General features: G+C 44.3%; 1 protein-coding gene across 3 annotated transcripts; it reads right to left on the reverse strand.

The window, feature by feature from the left end:
- Nucleotides 1-7,897: 7,897 nt before the first annotated feature.
- LOC119312707 (mRNA-decapping enzyme-like protein) lies at nt 7,898-13,718 on the reverse strand. Of its 3 annotated transcripts, XR_005151419.1 has the most exons (8): nt 13,298-13,712; nt 13,144-13,184; nt 12,197-12,246; nt 11,440-11,584; nt 10,201-10,255; nt 9,562-9,694; nt 8,603-9,418; nt 7,898-8,295 (listed from the first exon to the last, which is right to left on the reverse strand). XR_005151419.1 is itself a non-coding variant. In XM_037588460.1 (4 exons), exons 1-4 carry the CDS (start codon nt 10,218-10,220, stop codon nt 8,248-8,250), a joined length of 1,017 nt encoding a protein of 338 aa, XP_037444357.1. In that variant the 5' UTR covers nt 10,221-10,249; the 3' UTR covers nt 7,898-8,247. The 3 variants fall into 3 exon arrangements, 2 of the variants coding, with proteins under 2 accessions (XP_037444357.1, XP_037444358.1); XM_037588460.1 differs by lacking the exons at nt 11,440-11,584; nt 12,197-12,246; nt 13,144-13,184; nt 13,298-13,712 and having other exon boundaries at nt 10,201-10,249; XM_037588461.1 differs by lacking the exons at nt 7,898-8,295; nt 8,603-9,418; nt 9,562-9,694; nt 10,201-10,255 and having other exon boundaries at nt 11,436-11,584; nt 13,298-13,718.
- Nucleotides 13,719-18,102: the final 4,384 nt, after the last annotated feature.

Raw genomic sequence — 18,102 nt, forward strand, 5'->3', positions numbered from 1 at the left:
CTCCCATCGTAGCAAGCAGCCCCGTCGCGGGATCACAGTGACCTGACCGGATGCAGGAAATGTGCCAATTTTCGTTGGACCTTATACAGCACAGGATTATGCTCTCTTCTAGTATACCTCTTTTATATTACCTTACAACCAAGGATGCTCTTTTCTTTTTTCCTTTATTATTTCCTCAAGCTTAACTGCCCTATTACTGTTCTAGGAGTAGTCTTAGTTGATCATAACCATGTTAGTGCTGTTCTTTAATCCTCTGGCAACTTTCCATGTCAAATTCTGCTACATTGCTCCAGATTGTTGTTACCTAACACAGCTTAGCATTATGATGTTTCCTTCTGCTTCATTGCTCTAGTTTGTTGTTACCTGACAAACACAGGATTATGATGCTTTCTTGTATAATTTATGTGCCATGATTGCTGGTTGTATAGCTTAACAGCTGTAGCTTGGTGCATTGTGTCATGTTGCCGCGGCGTTTAGCCTACCTGATGGCTGCCATTTTCCAAAGGCAAATCTTGTATTCTTATGGGTGTGCACTGTGTAATTTCTAGTCGGGCTGCAAGTTGCAACTACTACCTCTGCTCCAAAATATATGACGCTTTGGCAGGCTCCAAATAGCCTAACAAAACTTTTGTCAAGATTCAATCTGGAATAGATATCTATGATTGATGTCAGTATGTTGTATAGCATAACAAATAGTGCTCTGAATATAAGTGTTGCATGTGTAATTAATAAATGGCAGAAATAACACCTGCTTGGAATCTCCCGGTCCTGGCGCGTGTGATCTGACTGGGTTGCGTTGGTGTGTGGTTGCAGGACAAGGTGGTGAACCTGCTGTTCGAGAAGAGGCCGGAGTTTTGGCATTGATGGAGGCCGAAGAGGATCTGCAAGGATCTCAGCAGCATCGGCGACACTGGTATGTTGAATACCAGTTTCCTGTAAAAGAAATTTGTTGCACTTGTCGTCTCTGTTTCCTGTAAAAGAAATATGCTGAATACCAGTTTCTACCAGTCTGACGGCAGCTTGTGTGCGTTGCAATTATTATCTCTGTCACCAAGGAGGGTGTCAAGTTCTCCATTGCTGGAGACATTGGAACTGCAAACATCGTTTGCAGGCAGAACAAGACTGTTGACAAGGTATCTTGTGTTGCTTCTCCCCTGCTTAGTACTGTGAATCTGTTTCCTCTAGGCATTTAGATAGTGTGACTTCTTAGATATACTGCGTACTGAAAGTTAAGAACCCCAACTTATTTGTTCTCAATCTGATTGCTTGTTGGTTACTCAGTTTTTATATCTGGACAGTGTTGTAATACACTATTGTGTCCCTATGATGTGAAAGTTATGGTCTGAATAGCTTTATATTAGGATCTGCTTGAGTCTCTATGATGTTCTCTCTTAGTATCATGTCATGAGCTGTGAGTCGTGCATATATAACTGAGCTGTATAAGACCAGCAAGTTTTTTTGCCAATTAGCTTTCCGTGTGCATGCTCTTAATCCCCATAGCACTAAGAGAGGACCTTACTGATTCCCATATTACTAATTTCTGTATCAAACATCTATGTGCTAGCTCTGTCAAATATAATCAACCTGCCTATGTTCCTGTTATTACTAATTTTTGCTATTTGTACTTGGATAGAAAAGCTAAAATCTGTATAGTGCTTTGTGTGTAATACCAAGTTGTTCCTGTTATTTACAAACTGCTGTTCTTATACACTGATCCACAACACCTTACATTACACATTTGAAATTAATTAAAATACATCTAAACACAGTGCTTCAACACAGATTTATCCTATGATTATACCTGAGACATTAGTTTGTTTTTATGCTTTTGTTTCCCACAGTGCTTCAAGCTTGTTTATTAACTCGATTTGTTGTTATTCTGTTTAACAGGAGACTCCAGCAGAAGCAGAGAAGACGGATGCTACACCAATCCAAGAGTAGCTAGCTTTAACTTGGCAGAGCGTTTTATTTTTCAATCGCAATATTTGTGATTGTGTGGAATATTGTATGGTTATGTACGTGAAGTTTTAAGTTCCTGGGCATGCAATATTTGTAGGTTAAACTGGTTGTTGTGATGTGAACGAGTGTATGGAGTTTCACATGTTCTGTTCTGTACAGAATATATTGTAATAAACCTATTTTGGTTGTTATTTGAAGATTTTCATATTCTTTTCTTCTTTCTGTTTGATATATACTGCTTAAAAAGCGATGTGGATCCACTGCCAGGAAAAATCTGACAATTGGGACCCATCTAAAAATTGGACCACAAAAAACCCTCGAAAATAAAAATGAAATGGACCGCAAAAGGCCATGCCTAGAAAATAAAAAGGCCAAATTGTTGGGCCAAGCCCATGTAGCTAGAGAAAATTAATAGAGAAAATATACAGTAAAAAGGCTGAATTGTTGGGCTAGGCCCATGTAGAAAACCGAATTGCACCGGGCTGAATCTTGTGCCACATCCGCTTGCCATGCTGGATGCCTACGTGGCCTGGGGAGGTTGCTAGTGACTAAAACGCCACAGTAGACATATTTTGGTCATAAACGTCCACGACCATTCCAGAAGAAAGGTCGCTATAGTCAGTTAACGACGGCCAACTTTTGACCTTATGTGTTTTGTCACAAAAAGGTCACAAATTGAAAACAGTGACCATTCAGTGACCAATAGTGGTGGTCACAAGTTGACATATTTCTTGTAGTGTTGAGACACTTATTTGGGATGGAGGGAGTATTTGTTTTGGATTGTTGTTAGCAGTTAGATGCGGCGCACCTTCAGCTCCCTCTAGTGCTTGTAGTTGTCGCTAGGTGGTCTATGGATCTGGATGTGTTTTTTTCAGTATTCGTTGTACTATCTTAATAGTTGATGGACAGATCAGAAGTTCTGTTGCAAAAAAAAGATGTGGCAGCGGTTTGCGAGACTTTGATTCCTCAGACCTTTTTCCTATTTTTTGTGTTGTTATCATTTGATCGTGGAAGGCGGTCCTTTTTTAGGATCATATGGGGGAAAATTCCCTTGATTAGGGACCAAATATTGTGGCGTAATTCTGCTTCAGATCTTGTATCCAGACTAGATGTGATCCTGAGCAATAGAGCGGAGCTCCTTTGATTCTCAAAATGAGAAGTTATAAATGTGGAAGGTGGAAATAAAAATAAATAAATTCAAACAATGACACGTCGGCCATGAACCAATTTGTGGTTGGATGGTTAGGAGGACAGTGGTAATTCCAGCCCACCAAGATTCAAGTAGTAGACTTGACACCGGTACTTGTATTATGAGGTGAGTGTATGTGTTGTTTGTACTGTGCTCAAAAAAGACACATGGGCCACACATGTATGGTGTATGTTGGAGATGTGTCTACCAGGGAGCTGCAACAGCAATACACATGAAAACTTTTCGATGATCTGCTGATGATGCTCGGTTGCCAATTTGACAGTTCATGTGATTTTGTAGTCTACGAAGATCGCGCCAGATGTCACGTTGGTGCGTAGTGGCGTAGCTAGACAAAATCTGTCGTGGGAACAAGACAGAATATGACTGTTTAAGGGTCAAAGGCTAAAAATTCCTCAACTAGGCCCTCTAACAAAAAATTCTCCAGAAATTTGTTCATAGCTGGGGGCAATGGCCCCCTCAGTCTAACACATAGCTCCGATGAAGTGGAAAAACAACTTCCCAACCTTTTTAATGGAAGTGTCGCCATTTCTTTAGACGTGGAATAGGGGACTAGAGGTGGGTTGTATTAGGCTTCGAGCTGAAGTCTGAATTATATGTTATTTAGATGAAACCTTAGATTATATGTTGTTCGAACGAAAATAGTATTCTACTTCTATGGGCTTCGGTATTGAAGTATTTAGGCCCCACCAAATTAATTTAGTACTCCTTTTGTCCCATATAATATAGTACACTATGATTTTCGTGGAAGCCAAACGTCGCTAAGTTTGATCAAGTTTATAGAGAAATTATCTATTTCTATAATACTCCATCCATTCAGAAATATAAGATGTTCTAACTTTTTTCAGAATCGGATGTACATAAACATGTTTTAGTGTGATTGTTCACTCATTTCAGTTTGTAAGTAGTCCATGTTGAAATATCTCAAACATGTTATACTCCCTCTGTTTTTGTATACAATGTCACTCTGTTTTTCGTGTCAAACTTTGACTTGTACTTTTGGTCAACAAAATATGGGTTATATGTCACTAAAAATATATCATTGAAAATTTGTTTGAATTGTGTGTCCAATAGTATACTTTTTGTGTCATATAACTCATATTTTGTTGGTAAAATTAATGATCAAAGTTAGAAATAAAAATATGAAGCAGTGTTGTATTAAAAAAGGGAGAAAGTAATTGTGAACGGAGGGAGTACCAAATATACATCATATGAAAATATATTTTGTGATGAATCTTAAAGATTTAGTATTCTAAATTTTTTTTAAATCTGAAACGTGGTCAAAGTTAAAATCGTTTGACTTTAAAAAGGACTAGTACGACTATTGTGGGATGGAGGAAATATATTATAAGCATTTACTAATAAAAAAATTGCAAAATGTTCGTGTGGGGCCCATGAGCATGGTTAATAATATAGTCGACTGATGGGTATAACATGTTGACATATGTGGCCAATGTAATAGTCAACATGTATAGTAGTGGGCTAAAAAATACTACTCTTTTACCACATGGCCCACCATACACTCTCACGTAGCTTGTTGGAGCCCGTACTACATACGGTTGTAAATCTATTTCTCTCTCCTCTTCTCTCTCATTCAATTCAGTAAAAGTATAATATTTAAAGTCTTACAATCTGTCTATGTCACCTTATTATACTTGCTCTAACCCACACATTGGATCCGCCCATGATGGTGCCTCGACGCCATCATTACGCCTGTGTTGCACCCCAAATCATCCGCTCCTCTCGTCGTTTATTTATTTTATTTGCTGATTGAGGGAAGGTAATGCTCTGTTTTAGTTAGTGGTGTGGATGCCTCTGGCCGATGAATTGCTTAAGCTGAGTGATTGTATTTGTGGAGTCACCCGCATTACCGTTTTTCTTTGTGGAAAGAAGCTAGCAAGAATGTTTTTTTTGCGAGAAAACTTCCGATCTATTCATCCTCAATTATGGCAATATAATGAACACCAGAAATAATAAAAATTACATCTAGGTCCGTAGACCACCTAGCGATGACTACAAGCACTGAAGCAAGCCGAAGGCGCGCCGCTGTCATCGCCCCTCCCTCGCCGGAGTCGGGCACAACTTGTTGCAGTAGACAGTCGGGAAGTCGTCGTGCTAAGGCCCCATAGGACCAACGCACCAGAACAGCAACCGTCGCCGATGAAGAATAACGTAGATCGAAAGGATCCAACCCGAAGGCACACGAACATAGACGAACAACAACTAGACCCGAGCAAATCCACTGAGGATAGATCCGCCGGAGACACATCTGCACATGCCTACCAACGATGCTAGACGCACCATCAGAACGGGGGCTAGATGGGGAGACCTTTATTCCATCTTCAGAGAGCCGCAGCCGTCTCATCTTTCTGAGTAGGACACAAATCCTAACAAAACTCGAAGAAAGAACTAACAATGAAGCCCTCCCGCCGGCCCTTGCCAAGATCCACCGCGCCCCCATGACCCTAAAAGCCACTGGAGACGAGGCGGACCTGCGGCAGCGCCGGCGAGAGGCAAAAACCCTAGATTTGAAGGGTAGCTAGCCGAAGCGGCAGTACCAAGAAACCCACAATGGTTAGCGTTTGGTAGAGTTGTAATCTTGGGAGCTAGCAAGAATGTTTACAAGAGCTCGTTTCCAAATCGCGCACGAAATGGAACAATAGTAATTTGAACTCTAATTGTGTCCAACCACCCTACAGCTCCAGCTCAACCCCAAACCTACATCTCGTTCAGAGAGTTGCTCCAAAGACATACACGACTACAATCATACATCAGTTTTGCTAGAACTCATCTAGATGAGATATAATTTGGTCTCATTCACCTTTTATAGCCATTGGATGTGATGCTATAAGATGCGTGTGTGCTGACGTGGGTTGTATTTGTTCTTGTTTTCAAAGTGAATGAGACCAAATTATATCTCATCTAGATGAGTTCTAGGTACTTCCATCATACATTGGTTGGATGCTGATCTCTCCGACCAACATCAACATGCGCTGCCCAAAATAACTCAACCAGTTAGATCCGCAAAAAAAAAAGTTAGATCATCATGAATCGACAAAACAGCTGCCAGTACTACTACTAGTTAACCACTGAAGGTACAATGAAGTGGTTGATGCCCACATCTACAGCACATATTATTAACACTAGCTAGAAGAAAATTAATACAGCAAGATTTACCAGCACGGAACGGAAACAGGTACGAGGAAAAAATTCCCTCAAAAAAAGAAAGGTACGACGAAAAAATATACCAACACGGACAAATTGCTTGCTCGCGACAAAACATGGAGTCAGATATCATCAATTTATCACGAACAAAGACTGGTACGATCACCGTGATTAACAAAGAGAGCTTGCTTCCTTCCTGTGCCCCGGTTCATGGTGCGCGGCGAGAATGTCTCCCGTGGCATCGGCTCCATGACGCGTCTCGTGTTGCCCCTGGGCATGAGTGGTGCTTCCATGGCCATGGTTGTCGGAGCAGCAGCAGCAGGGGAGCCTTCATGCGGCCACCTGGAGCGCCGAGGAATCATGGGGAGGTCCTGCCCCGCGAGCTTGGCGATGTCGACGCTTGCCGAACCCGGGGAGAGAGACCGGTGGTAGGCCATGGCCTTCTTCTTCTTGAGAACGTTCATGACCAAGGGGATGAGTCCATCCATTGTAATGCGGCTATGCTATGCAAGCCTGCCAAGGGGGTCGGTTCCTCTTCATAGGCGCAAGAAGGTGTGCAGCGCATGATGTATCAAAGGTTTGACTCTTGACCATTCAAAGTTCAAAGAATGCCTCATCTTCAACTGCAAGGAAAACACTACCAATGGTTGCGTTTCTCTTAGAAATTCCATTTTCCTTTTTTCAGCTAAACTGTCCACAACTCTGCACCAGCTCATCCTCTCATGGGCTGTCAATATCTAATCTCATCTGCCATGATAGTGGTGGCATAGAGGGAAGGGCGCATACTGCTCAAGGTATTAAAGAATTTAAGGTTAGTAAAATATCCTTTCTTGCAGGGGGCAGACCCAGGAAGAAAATGAGAGGGGGCAAACATGTATGGACATATTCATGAACCAGCAAGGCAAAAACATCAGTATAAACTAAAACACGGGCATAATCACTTCATTCTTCATGAGGTAACCAAGTTCGTTGAGAAGTGAAAGAAAACTAAACATTTGAGATAAAATGAATTATGTCAATATGACAGTATCTTCTTCCGAACTTGTGTAAGACAACATTAATCGACCCGCAAGAATTTTTTTATCAAATTGAGTGAGAAGCAATTCATTAAAGGTCAGCGTCAAAACAGGAAAAGGTGTTTTAGCACATTATCTATCTTCCGGTTCATCCCACGACACTCACTACTTACTAGGAGTAGGTTGCATGAAAATGTTTAACCTCTCCATTTGAATGAAAAAGGACTCGGTAGAACAGAAAATAAAAGGTCAGCATGAAAATGTTTTTAACCTCTCCGTTTGCTTCCCTCACTACTAGAATCTGCAGGCTTGCCTGGCACTCGACAAAGGCTGAAAAAAGGCGGCGACGTGTTTGCCAGCAAACATGACTCGGCTGGGCAGCCGTCAACAAAAGTTACTTCCGGAGTTCTTTCCATGGGCACCGGGAAAACACCTAAATAATTATCGAGCGCAAAAGAAAAAATGTTTTCAACAACCGAATGCAACAAAAAAAACTATCGAGTGGAAAAAAAGTGCTTGGCAAAAGTAATGTCTGCCTAACCCGTCAAAATGCACTCAGCAAACGATTCCAGTAATGTTAGTAGGTAATTCATCCTCAATCGCTGCCTCCGGTACAATAGAGATCTAATCTAATCCAGTTGGTAAGCTGGTAAGGTACAGCACCTTAAATATTTGGAGCCAAACTTTACTACAGTAATAAGTATTAATTACAACTGAAAACTAGTCGACACGACTTCTTTTACTTCCCGCCAAGTCTCGACACTGCAGTCTAAACTATGTTAGCCTCTACAGGATGTGAGACGCACATCTCTGTCTACGCAGGCTTTGACGAAACGCACCACATGAAACACAAGGCAAGCCTGTAGCAGATTCGTCCGTCTCTCAACTTCAAAGGCACTGCTACCCTTTTACAATCTCCCGGTAGAACATGTCGATGAAATCATCATTCTGCACGCACACACAAAAGGCGTGAGCAAATACTCCATAGTCAACATGAGTATCAGCAGGCTATGAATTTGTTGTAGCGACAGAATAGAATTATGTGAACCCAGCAACAAATTGAATCAACCTTATTATTTACTACTCCCTCCGTTCCATAAGAAATGTCGTGGTTTTAGTTTGTCTTCAGTTTGGCTGCCATGTACTCCCTCCGTTCCATAGTAAGTGTCGTGGTTTTAGTTCAAATTTGAATAAAACCACGACACTTACTATGGAACGGAGGGAGTACATGACAACCAACAGAAAGAAAAATTACCTGCACAAGCCTCAGCAATGCACCTCTCAGGTTGTCTCTTGATAGTACCACTGGGCCATACGATGCTGTTGGGGCAAGCAGTGGAGGAGGAGGATTAGGTGGTGGAAATGGCTGAAGCAACAGCGCACCGTAAGGTGGAGGGGGGCATTCAGTGGGCCGTGCAAAGTGCTCGAGCGAAGGAGACCTTTGCCAGTGCTGAGGACGAGGTGGAGGGGGAGCAGAGGATAGTTGAAAGGGCTTGAGCAAGGCAGCACTTTGCCTCTGCTGAGGATCAAGTGCAGGAGGAGCAGTGGATTGTGTAAAGGGCTGGGCCAAGGGAGCACTTTCCCTGTGCTGAGGATCAAGTGGAGGAGGAGCAGTGGATTGTGCAAAGGGCTGGGACAAGGGAGCACTTTGCCTGTGCGGAGGATCAATTGGAGGAGGAGCAGCGGGTAGTGGAAATGGCTGGAGACAGGGAGCACTCTGCCGGTGCTGAATGGCAAGGGGGGGAAGAAATGGGGGTGGAGCTGAAGATGGAAAAGCAGCATGAGCTGTTGCTGCTTGCGAAGATGTGGTAACAATGGGGGGAAAGAATGGTGGTTTTGTAAGACTAGCAGGCTGAATGGTAGGAGCGCTGGTGGGTACATGAGCATCTTGGGGAACCACGGTAGCTGCTGATGCTCGTGGAGGAGGAAGCAGATTATGCGAGGTAGAAGGCTGTGACGAAACAGCACTAGGCGCTGGCGATGCACGCCTAGAAGAAGGAACCGCCCTGATAGGTTGATTTGGCTGTACTGGACCTGCTCCACCAGTGGGTGCTCCAACACATGCAGCTGCCTGGCCGAAGAGATTAATAATGGTTAGTCTCGCGTGATTTACATAATGATGCTGGATTGCAGAGCAACCACCAGAATAAACACAGATGTCCAGTGTTTCAAAACAGAATGACACGATATGGGAGGACGAACGAGTTTGCTTACTGTTAACAAAGCTGACAATAACTTGAATCCAACATCGCCAGGTACCATGGTAGATGGTGTTGTTGGCTGCTCTAGGGTATCTTCAGATGAGGGAACATCAGATGCTACTTCCAGCTCTTCAGAATCACTGAAACTGGGCACAGTAAGATGATTTAAGTTGTACTGTTCTGTACTCATGAGCCAAAGGGACCAGCTCAGCTAGACAATACTGTAAACTTGCATCATTACCCCTCTGGTTTCCTGCAGTTCTTTCACGTGACGGAGTTTTCATCATTCAGTTATTTAAATGAACTAATATTTATCCATAAGGAGAGCTCTAATTTCTTCCTCTGCAATATTTTTAACCCGGCGTTCTATAAAGGCCCTCGTATTAAAATTAAAATATTAGCCAAAGATCAGTTTTGTGTTTCTCCCCTTGCCACTCTTGTATCATAATGCCAACTCCTCAAAGTATTATGTTTGACCGTTAAGTTTGTACGAGGAAACGACTAAAACAGGTAGTGATACAACTTTGATCACGGCTAAAACAAGTGTAAAACATCTAAACTTAACTTAGAAACGATTAGCAGAGACTAAATGGAATGGCTAGAGGCTATCTTCTATGCAAAGGTAAATAAGAAGCATGAAAATTCCGAATACCTTTTAACTGAAGGAACCATTTTCTCTGGGGACGCCCTGGAATATGCTTTATATCCTGTACATTTCGTAGGCAATGTATAGTTCAGCGAGTACATGACAAAATATATAACTACTTGAAGAAAATGTCTAGCCATCTCTTGTAGTGGACAGAATCAAGCAAGCAAGCAAATGCAAGCAGTGGACAAAGGTTGAGCATCTGGTAAAGAATACAGACAGATAGGTCGTGGATACAGGCTAAATAAACACTTAACCCCTGAAGCTATAATTTAACTAAGGGAATGGCGCTAGTAAGCATCTGGTTTTTGTAGTTTATGTGGCTCTGTATATTCAGTATTTCGCAGACTGCATTTCAATACCACACCTACGCTGAACTTTTTTTCGAAAATGTCTACAGGTGGCGACTGCCCACCTGAACGATTTCCATTAAATTGCTTACGCGATCAATAGTTTCTTTACAGGGAGTTCTACACAGAGAGGGGTGACCCTATGGGAAAAACGGACAAAGGACATAAGCTACAGCAATGCGGAGAAGTTTGTGACCCAGGCCTGGAGGATCGTTTTACAAATTAATCGGGAGCAGTGCCACCTCCCGTTAGATGGGGTTCGTTAGCGCGTGCTTACAGAGAACTGGAGAAGTTGACAGGTACTAGTCATTAGTCTCAGCATACTATCTAACTTTTAAGACACTAAATCAACCAGTACACAAAATTCAAAAACAGCTACACTAGCAAAAACATACTTAAGGACCTAAAATTAGAGCAAATCAAATGAATGGCCAAACAGGATAGCAAAACAACTCAGTAAGACACAGCCTTTCTGGATGCTAGATATTGGATGGGAGGAAAGAAGAGTCGTGATTGTCGGCACTGTTTCCTACCAACTGCCCGACTTGCACGACCAATGAGGCAAGGGAAGATGGTTAGCACAGACCAGGTCCTACAGCCTATATATTTGGGTTGAAAAGCCTTGATAAGTTTTAGTGGGCTTTGTAGTGAATACGTATAGGTCCAAGTATCAGTGTATATCAAAACATAATACAGTAGTTTAGTAACTTATTGTTGACAAATGAAAATACACCAAACAGGCAAACAGATAAAACAACGCAATCAAATTTCAGGTTTCAGTTTAAAATGTCACTCCTAGCAGAAAAATATCCGGTGCCATGATTTGCAGTCTACAGGCCAAACTATATCAAAACATTCTCATGGATGATATTTAATGCAATAAGAAAAAAATTACCTACTGAAAAGATGTGCCACTTCTTCACATTCCTCAGGCTCATAGAACCAAATTCCAATAATTTCGGCTGCAGCATTGGTGTATATTATGTAAGGAACTTCCACCTTGTAATCAAAACCGCCCAGGAGATCCTCGACCAGATTTTCTGCTTACAAGAGGAAGGCAACACAAAATGAGCATATACTCCCTCCGTCCCAAAATAAGTGTCTTTGATTTAGTACAATTTAGTACAAAGTTGTACTAAATCAAAGACAGTTATTTCGGGATGGAGGGAGTACATGTCATGCAAGCTAATTATTCAAGATAGCATTTTATACCAACCAGCTACACATTTTCTTACAAACCAAACACACGATTCAGTAAGGTTTTCAAGTGAGCTACATTTTGTTGTGGAAGGTCCTGTACAACCTCTTATATAAACCGAACAGGAACCAGCATACAAACAATATATACCCCTGGGATGCTCAAGAGTTATTTTCTTAATGGAGGATGCATAAGAGAGGATGTTTCCTGATATGAAGATTGAGGGATGCATTAATTTATCCCAAAACGCTAAAAGCAAAGTTTATAATTTGAACATACATATACTGATACAATAGTTATAAATATAAGCAATCAGTAATGCGTCCCATTTTATCTCATAGTAGTATATAACAATTCAAAGAAAAACCACTCCCCCTATGTACGATTTGTCTCCAGATGTTTAATAGATAGGCATGATTTATTTACATAAGGAATCTAGAACTGCAAAAAATACCTGTATTTCGACGATTCATGATGAGAAACTGGAATCTGGGTTGGGTGTTCCTGCAAGAATGTGAAGTTTTATTACGAAATGCACACTCTAAAGCACTTTATAGGCCCAACAAATTTGCATCTCAGAAGAATACAAGAGGGCATCTGGTCATAAGTACTAAAAGTGCAAATAGCTGTAGATGCCGAAAACCTCAAATGTAATGTTTACCGGTAGGCATTGTACTGTTTCAGGAGCATACATCACCGAATTTACATGTAAGCTATTTGTAAGATCAGCAACAAACAGTTCAATGCAGGTGTCCAGAGATCATATGCAGAATACTAGCAGGGTCCAAAACCCTCAACGGCCGATAGCTTGTGACAGGCAGAAACTACCCACAAGTATCAATAAACAGTACTGAAAATTCCACACTAACATGTCTTAATCAACATTTGACAATCTAATAGAAATTACACTGCAAATATTTCAGGCAGCGCAGGAAAATAAGAACTAGCAAACATTTTTCACTATCAACAAAATTCTAATATCCTCTTCCTATATACAGGGAATTTCTGAAGTACACGGCAACAGAGTAATACACAGAGCAAAGACCACTAGAAAGCCAATTGAATGGTCATGACTGAAAATGCACAAGCAAACACCCAAGTAACTCTGGGAATTCCACAAGCATCCACGAAACATCGCAAAAATGTTGTAATAATCTTCGTTGTGTAGGGAAATGCTTAACCACGATATAATGCCATGGTCGAGAAGTCAGATACAAAATCACCATGACATTCCATTCCATTCCGTTTTTCTTCCAGGGACGATTTCAGTTCTCTTATCTGAAAATCGGCAACACCAGCACTCGACTACAAGCCCAAGTGATTGGGAATTCCGCAAGTCGGCCGGAAGCCCGGAGCCAATGTCGCAATCCACAGCAAATCAGTCAGGGTCGGGGCATGAACCTCTTGACGACGAAGAGCGACCCCTCCACGCCCTTGTGGCTCTGCACAAACACACGCGTACACAGAGATCGAGTCAGCAACCGCGAAGCAGGGCGTCGAGAAGGGGGGAGGGTTAGGCGGAGGGCGCGGGGGGGGCGGGGGAGGAGGGCAGTACCCATCGGACCGTGTCCTGGTCGAAGCTGTAGGCGGTGACGCTGGCGGCGGTGATGAGGATGTCGGCGACGGCGGGGTCGAGGCGCCGCAGAACGGTGAGGTTGAGCAGCCGCGTGCCCTCCCGGTCCGCCCCCAGGTTCGGCATCACCTTGCTCCGCCTCCCGCCGCCGCCGCGCCGCGCCATGAGGGAAACCCTAGCCGGCGGCCGGAGCGGCTCTCGGTCTGGGGTTTTGGACGGCCGGGCCGGGTGATCGCTGACGAGGGCGCTTTTGCCGCGCACGCCGTGGCACCGCCGCCGTGTGCGTGACAGCTGCCTGCGCCACGCCGGCCCACTTGTCGGTCGCCGGATGGAGCGGCGACGGGGCTCTCATCCACGCGGCTATCCTTTGCCTTTTTTTTTTTTTTGAGTTGCCTGCGTCTCCCAAACCAGTGAGGAGTTTCTGATCCAAGAAGGGGCTCTTCAAATGGGCCTGTAGGAGACGTTCACAGTTGAAGGGCCTATTGCTTTTCTAGTAGCCTAACAAAAACCGCGAGAGCTATATCTCGCCGCTGCCGATTCCTATCAGGTATCGCCTACAGGCGGGCGACTGTCGGTCCGGCACAACGCTGTAGCAATTGCAAGTTTCCTTCTGCTGTTCTTGTCTTCCCACTGTTTGTATTACGGTATTCTTCGGGTTTATTTTATTTTATTTTTTACAATACAATCTACATTATCATAAGCATTGTACATTTTTCCTATATAGAAGGAACATTTTTGGTGTACTCATTTAACATTTACTATCAAATACTACACGATTAGCATATTTCAAATATATATGTTTCATTCCTACCCTTTTTTATACATGTTGTACTTTTTTGTATACATCTAGGACATTTTTCTATACACTAACATTTTTAAATACATATTTTCACATTTTATTTTAATACTTGTTTTGAAAAAATCGAATATGTGTTAAACGAATTCAATTATGTTGGAACATTTTTGTATGATACGAAACAATTTTTTTGACTATGCTAACATTTATTACATTGGATAAATATTTTTTTAAAAATTGTGACAGTCATTTTGTTTGTACCACGTGCACATTTTTGTGTAAATTGTTGTATTGTCGTCAACCACCCAAAAGGGGGGATTGAAAGGGCATTTCCTGCCTTAACTGTTTTGGTGTTGATGACAATGCAATTTGCGGACTAACCGTGTGCCTGAGCTACACATGTATACTCTTTATAGCACAATAGGGTTGGGCACCCCTCCGAATGGAAAAGACTGAAGACGGCATTTCCGATGCATTTTATATCTTTGGTCGTAGAAAATTCATACTATTAAGAGCGGGTCCGCATTGGAAGGTACGGGTGAATCAAACACGTACACAGCTACATATTGTGCCCACATATAGCCTTTCGTTTCGAGGAGAGAGTCTCTTATCCAAGCTATGTAGAATAACTTACCCAGAGCAGTGTACCGCGAGTAGCCCCGATTGTATCGCTCCATTGTGGAATGGTCACTATGGCTGCTGCCCTGGCGGTTGCACCGGGTGCAAGGGCAGTTGTACCAGCATGTCCGCAGGGGGTTCAATCGAGCCGTGCACCAGCCCAACCACCGTGAAAGGGTGTTTTCCTTTCACACATGGGTTGTGGTACCTAGCGATGGCTGCTCGGTTGTTCCAATAGTTGAATAACTACCGGTACAACCAGGGTCCCAGGAAATTGTACCGCTAGGGTCTTAGCAACTCCTAGATGCCATTCTCGGGGCGGTTGTATCAGTGCAGGTATCTCCCCAACCACCGCGGGTAGGGTGATTCCACTCGAGTTTGGGGTGTGTTATCGGGCGGTGGTCGACCGACTATTCCGGTTTATCTTTATAAACCAAGACAACCAGGACACCATGTGGTTGTACCATTCCGGCTCTTCAAATGGGCAGACGTGCCTAGGGCGGTTGTACCGCTGCCCCAGCGATTGTACCGCCCCTATGCGGTTTGCACATAACGGCTGGATTTGCATCAACCCTATAAGAGGTGGTGGTTCTTCCACCTCCGGGCCATCTCTTACCCCCCCCCCTCTCCTCCATTGATGCCCTGAGCTATTTCTTGTCGGGTCTCCTTTTCTAGCCAACCAAACTTGTTGATTTGCTAGGGATTGAGGAAGGACACCTAGATCTACACTTTCACCAAGTGAATTTTGACCCCCCATACTTTCACTTATGGATCTTGTTACTCTTGGGTGTTTGGGCACCATAGACAGAAGAGGTCACCTCGGAGCCACATTTCATCATGGTGAAGCTTTGTGGTGGTGTTGGGAGCCTCTAATTATATTGTGAAAAGAGCCTCGGTCTTGTTTGTAAAGGTTTCGGTTGTCGTCTTCAAGGGCACCGCTAGTGGATTCACGGCACCTTGTATTTGTGTGAGGCGTGAGGAGAATAAGGTGGTCCTAGGGACGCATGAGCATTGTGCCTCACACCTCACCAATGGAGATGTGCCTCCCCCAAAGAAGGGAACTCCGACAACACATTCTCGTCTCCATCGATTCCACTTGCGATTATTGATACGTCTCCGACGTATCTATAATTTATAAAGTATTTTCATGTTATATTTACATGAGTTCTATATGGTATTTTGGTGCACTGACTAACATATTAATCTAGTGCCTAGTGTCAGTTGTTGTTTTTAGCTTGTTTTTGGGTTTTACAGAAAAATCGATGCATGCGAAGGTCCAAACACGACAAAACTTGTTAATGATTTTTTGGAACATAAGAGACCCCCGAAGCTTCGATGGAGGACTAGAAGACACATGAGGTGGCCACAAGGCAGGGGGTGTGCCCGGGGCGTAGGTAGGTCCGTTCTACCTTGTGGGTCCCTCATAAATCCATTTGGCGTGATTCTAATGCCGAAAAACCCTATAAATAGAGAAACCCCCGGAAATAGACCTAGAACTTCTCCTCCGCTGCCGCAGGCCTGTGATGCCCCGAGACCGGCGCTCCAGATGCCTTCCATGTTTTCCGAGTTTCATCGTGTGATTTTGTTTTGTTCGTGCATTCATCTCTGCATCATGTGCATTGCATCATGTCATCTTGCACCCCTTTTAAAAACTCATCTAAATAAAATTGTATGGATCTTTGGTCCATTTAAATCGAGGGATTCACATGGTGACTTCTCTTTATAACATATCCTCCCAATATTAGGGAGCTATTATAAAATATTCCATTGATGTGGAATTACCTTTGACACACTTGCAAAATAATTCCCCATGCCTTTGTTATCTCACTTCTTGACCTCAAACTTTGTCCAATAAATTATTTTGTCATTTTTCGAAGCTCCACCAAAAATCTCAACATTTTTGGACACTTCAAAAACCAAGTCCTAGTTCAAACCCATTTGAGTGAAATTCAAATGAGTTTGAATTCAACTTTCGTCCATGCTCACTTTCTATTTTTCTTGGAACAATCGCATTTATGCGAGTCCGGGAAAATAATCCCGATGCCCAAAATTCTATTTCTACCTTCCTTTCTTCTCCTTTTCTTCCTAGATTTATTTTCTATTTTCGGGAAATAAAGAAGTAGGGAGAGAGAGAGAGAGAACCAGGCTTTTTCTCCATGGCCCAAGGCTCCTCCGCCGGCCTCCCTAGGCCCACCTAGGCCCAGCCCACCTAAACCCTTCCTAAACCCTAGGCCCTGACCATCTCCATCGATCTTCCCCCTCGTTCCTGTGCCGCCGCCATCTGCACACGCATCGCACCAGGGAGAGGATCCCCACGCTCCTCCCTCCTCTCGCTCGCTACCTCATCCCACACCTCTAGACCATCTCACTGTGACCCGTCCGGCCACCGCCCGCTCCGGTGACCCATCGCCACCCCCCGCCGTCGGCGACCACCAGGAGGGCCACCCCCGCGCATGGCCCCATCCTCTCCGCCGCGCCCCTTCCCCTCGTTGACCTCCTCGAGGCCGACCGAGCGCGTTGGCGCATCAACGACCTCCGCGTCGCCCTTGCCGTCGGCGTCCCGGCCCTGCCTCCATCTCGAGCGCCCTAGGGTCACGGCCTCGCTCCTCCTCGACGACGTCCTCGCCTCCAAGCTCCTCCATCCTCCGTCTCCTGCGACCTCGCATTGTCCCGCTGCCCGAGTCGTCCTCTCCGGCCAACTCCGAGGCCCTGGCCTGGCGCCCGCGCCAAGATGCTGTCAGGTCCTGCGTCGCTGTCCAAGCCCCCCTGCCCCGCCTCTGCTTCGTTCGAGCAGGGAGGAGGATGTGCCTCCGCTCGCCCGCATCGACCAGCACCAAGTCCCGCTGCTGGAGCTCGCCTTCATCCCGACTCCGTCCGGATCCGCCCCCACGCGACCCGGATCCACAGCTGCCGCTCATCCATGGCGCCATGGCCTCTGCCTCTTTTGGCCGACCCATTGCTGCCGTGCACAACCTTTGCCGTGCCCTGTTGTGCATGCTCTTCGCTACCTAGCACTGTTGACGTCAAGTCCGTGGCCGCAACAACCTGGGTGCCAAGTTCCTGTTCGAAAGCACGTCTACATGGACAAGTACCATGGCACCGAAGACTTTTGATGCGACAAGTCCCTCTCCAACGTGTACATCTACACCGCCAAGACCGGCCCGACAAGTACCCCGACGTTGTGTGTACCACTACCGTCGCCCCGAAGACGTTGGTTTCGTCAAGTACCTCTCCGAAACGAAACGTGTACCACTACTTCCACTACCGTCGCGAGAACGACTACTTCCACTACCGTCGCCACGTGAACAACTACTTCCACGACGTCCCGTGAACGCCTACTTCCTCTACACCGCTTCGAACCCGATCAGCTCTG

This window comes from Triticum dicoccoides, chromosome 5B (assembly GCF_002162155.2).
Source record: "Triticum dicoccoides isolate Atlit2015 ecotype Zavitan chromosome 5B, WEW_v2.0, whole genome shotgun sequence".
Classification (NCBI taxonomy): Eukaryota; Viridiplantae; Streptophyta; class Magnoliopsida; order Poales; family Poaceae; genus Triticum; species Triticum dicoccoides.

Excerpts from the sequence above, each read along its gene's own strand:
- LOC119312707 (XM_037588460.1), bottom strand. The coding sequence starts at position 10,220 with ATGGTTCCTTCAGTTAAAAG. Across the intron at positions 9,419-9,561 it reads TATTGTCAGCTTTGTTAACA|GCAGCTGCATGTGTTGGAGC; the intron begins GTAAGCAAACTC and ends CTCTTCGGCCAG. Across the intron at positions 8,296-8,602 it reads CATTGCTGAGGCTTGTGCAG|AATGATGATTTCATCGACAT; the intron begins GTAATTTTTCTT and ends GTGTGCGTGCAG.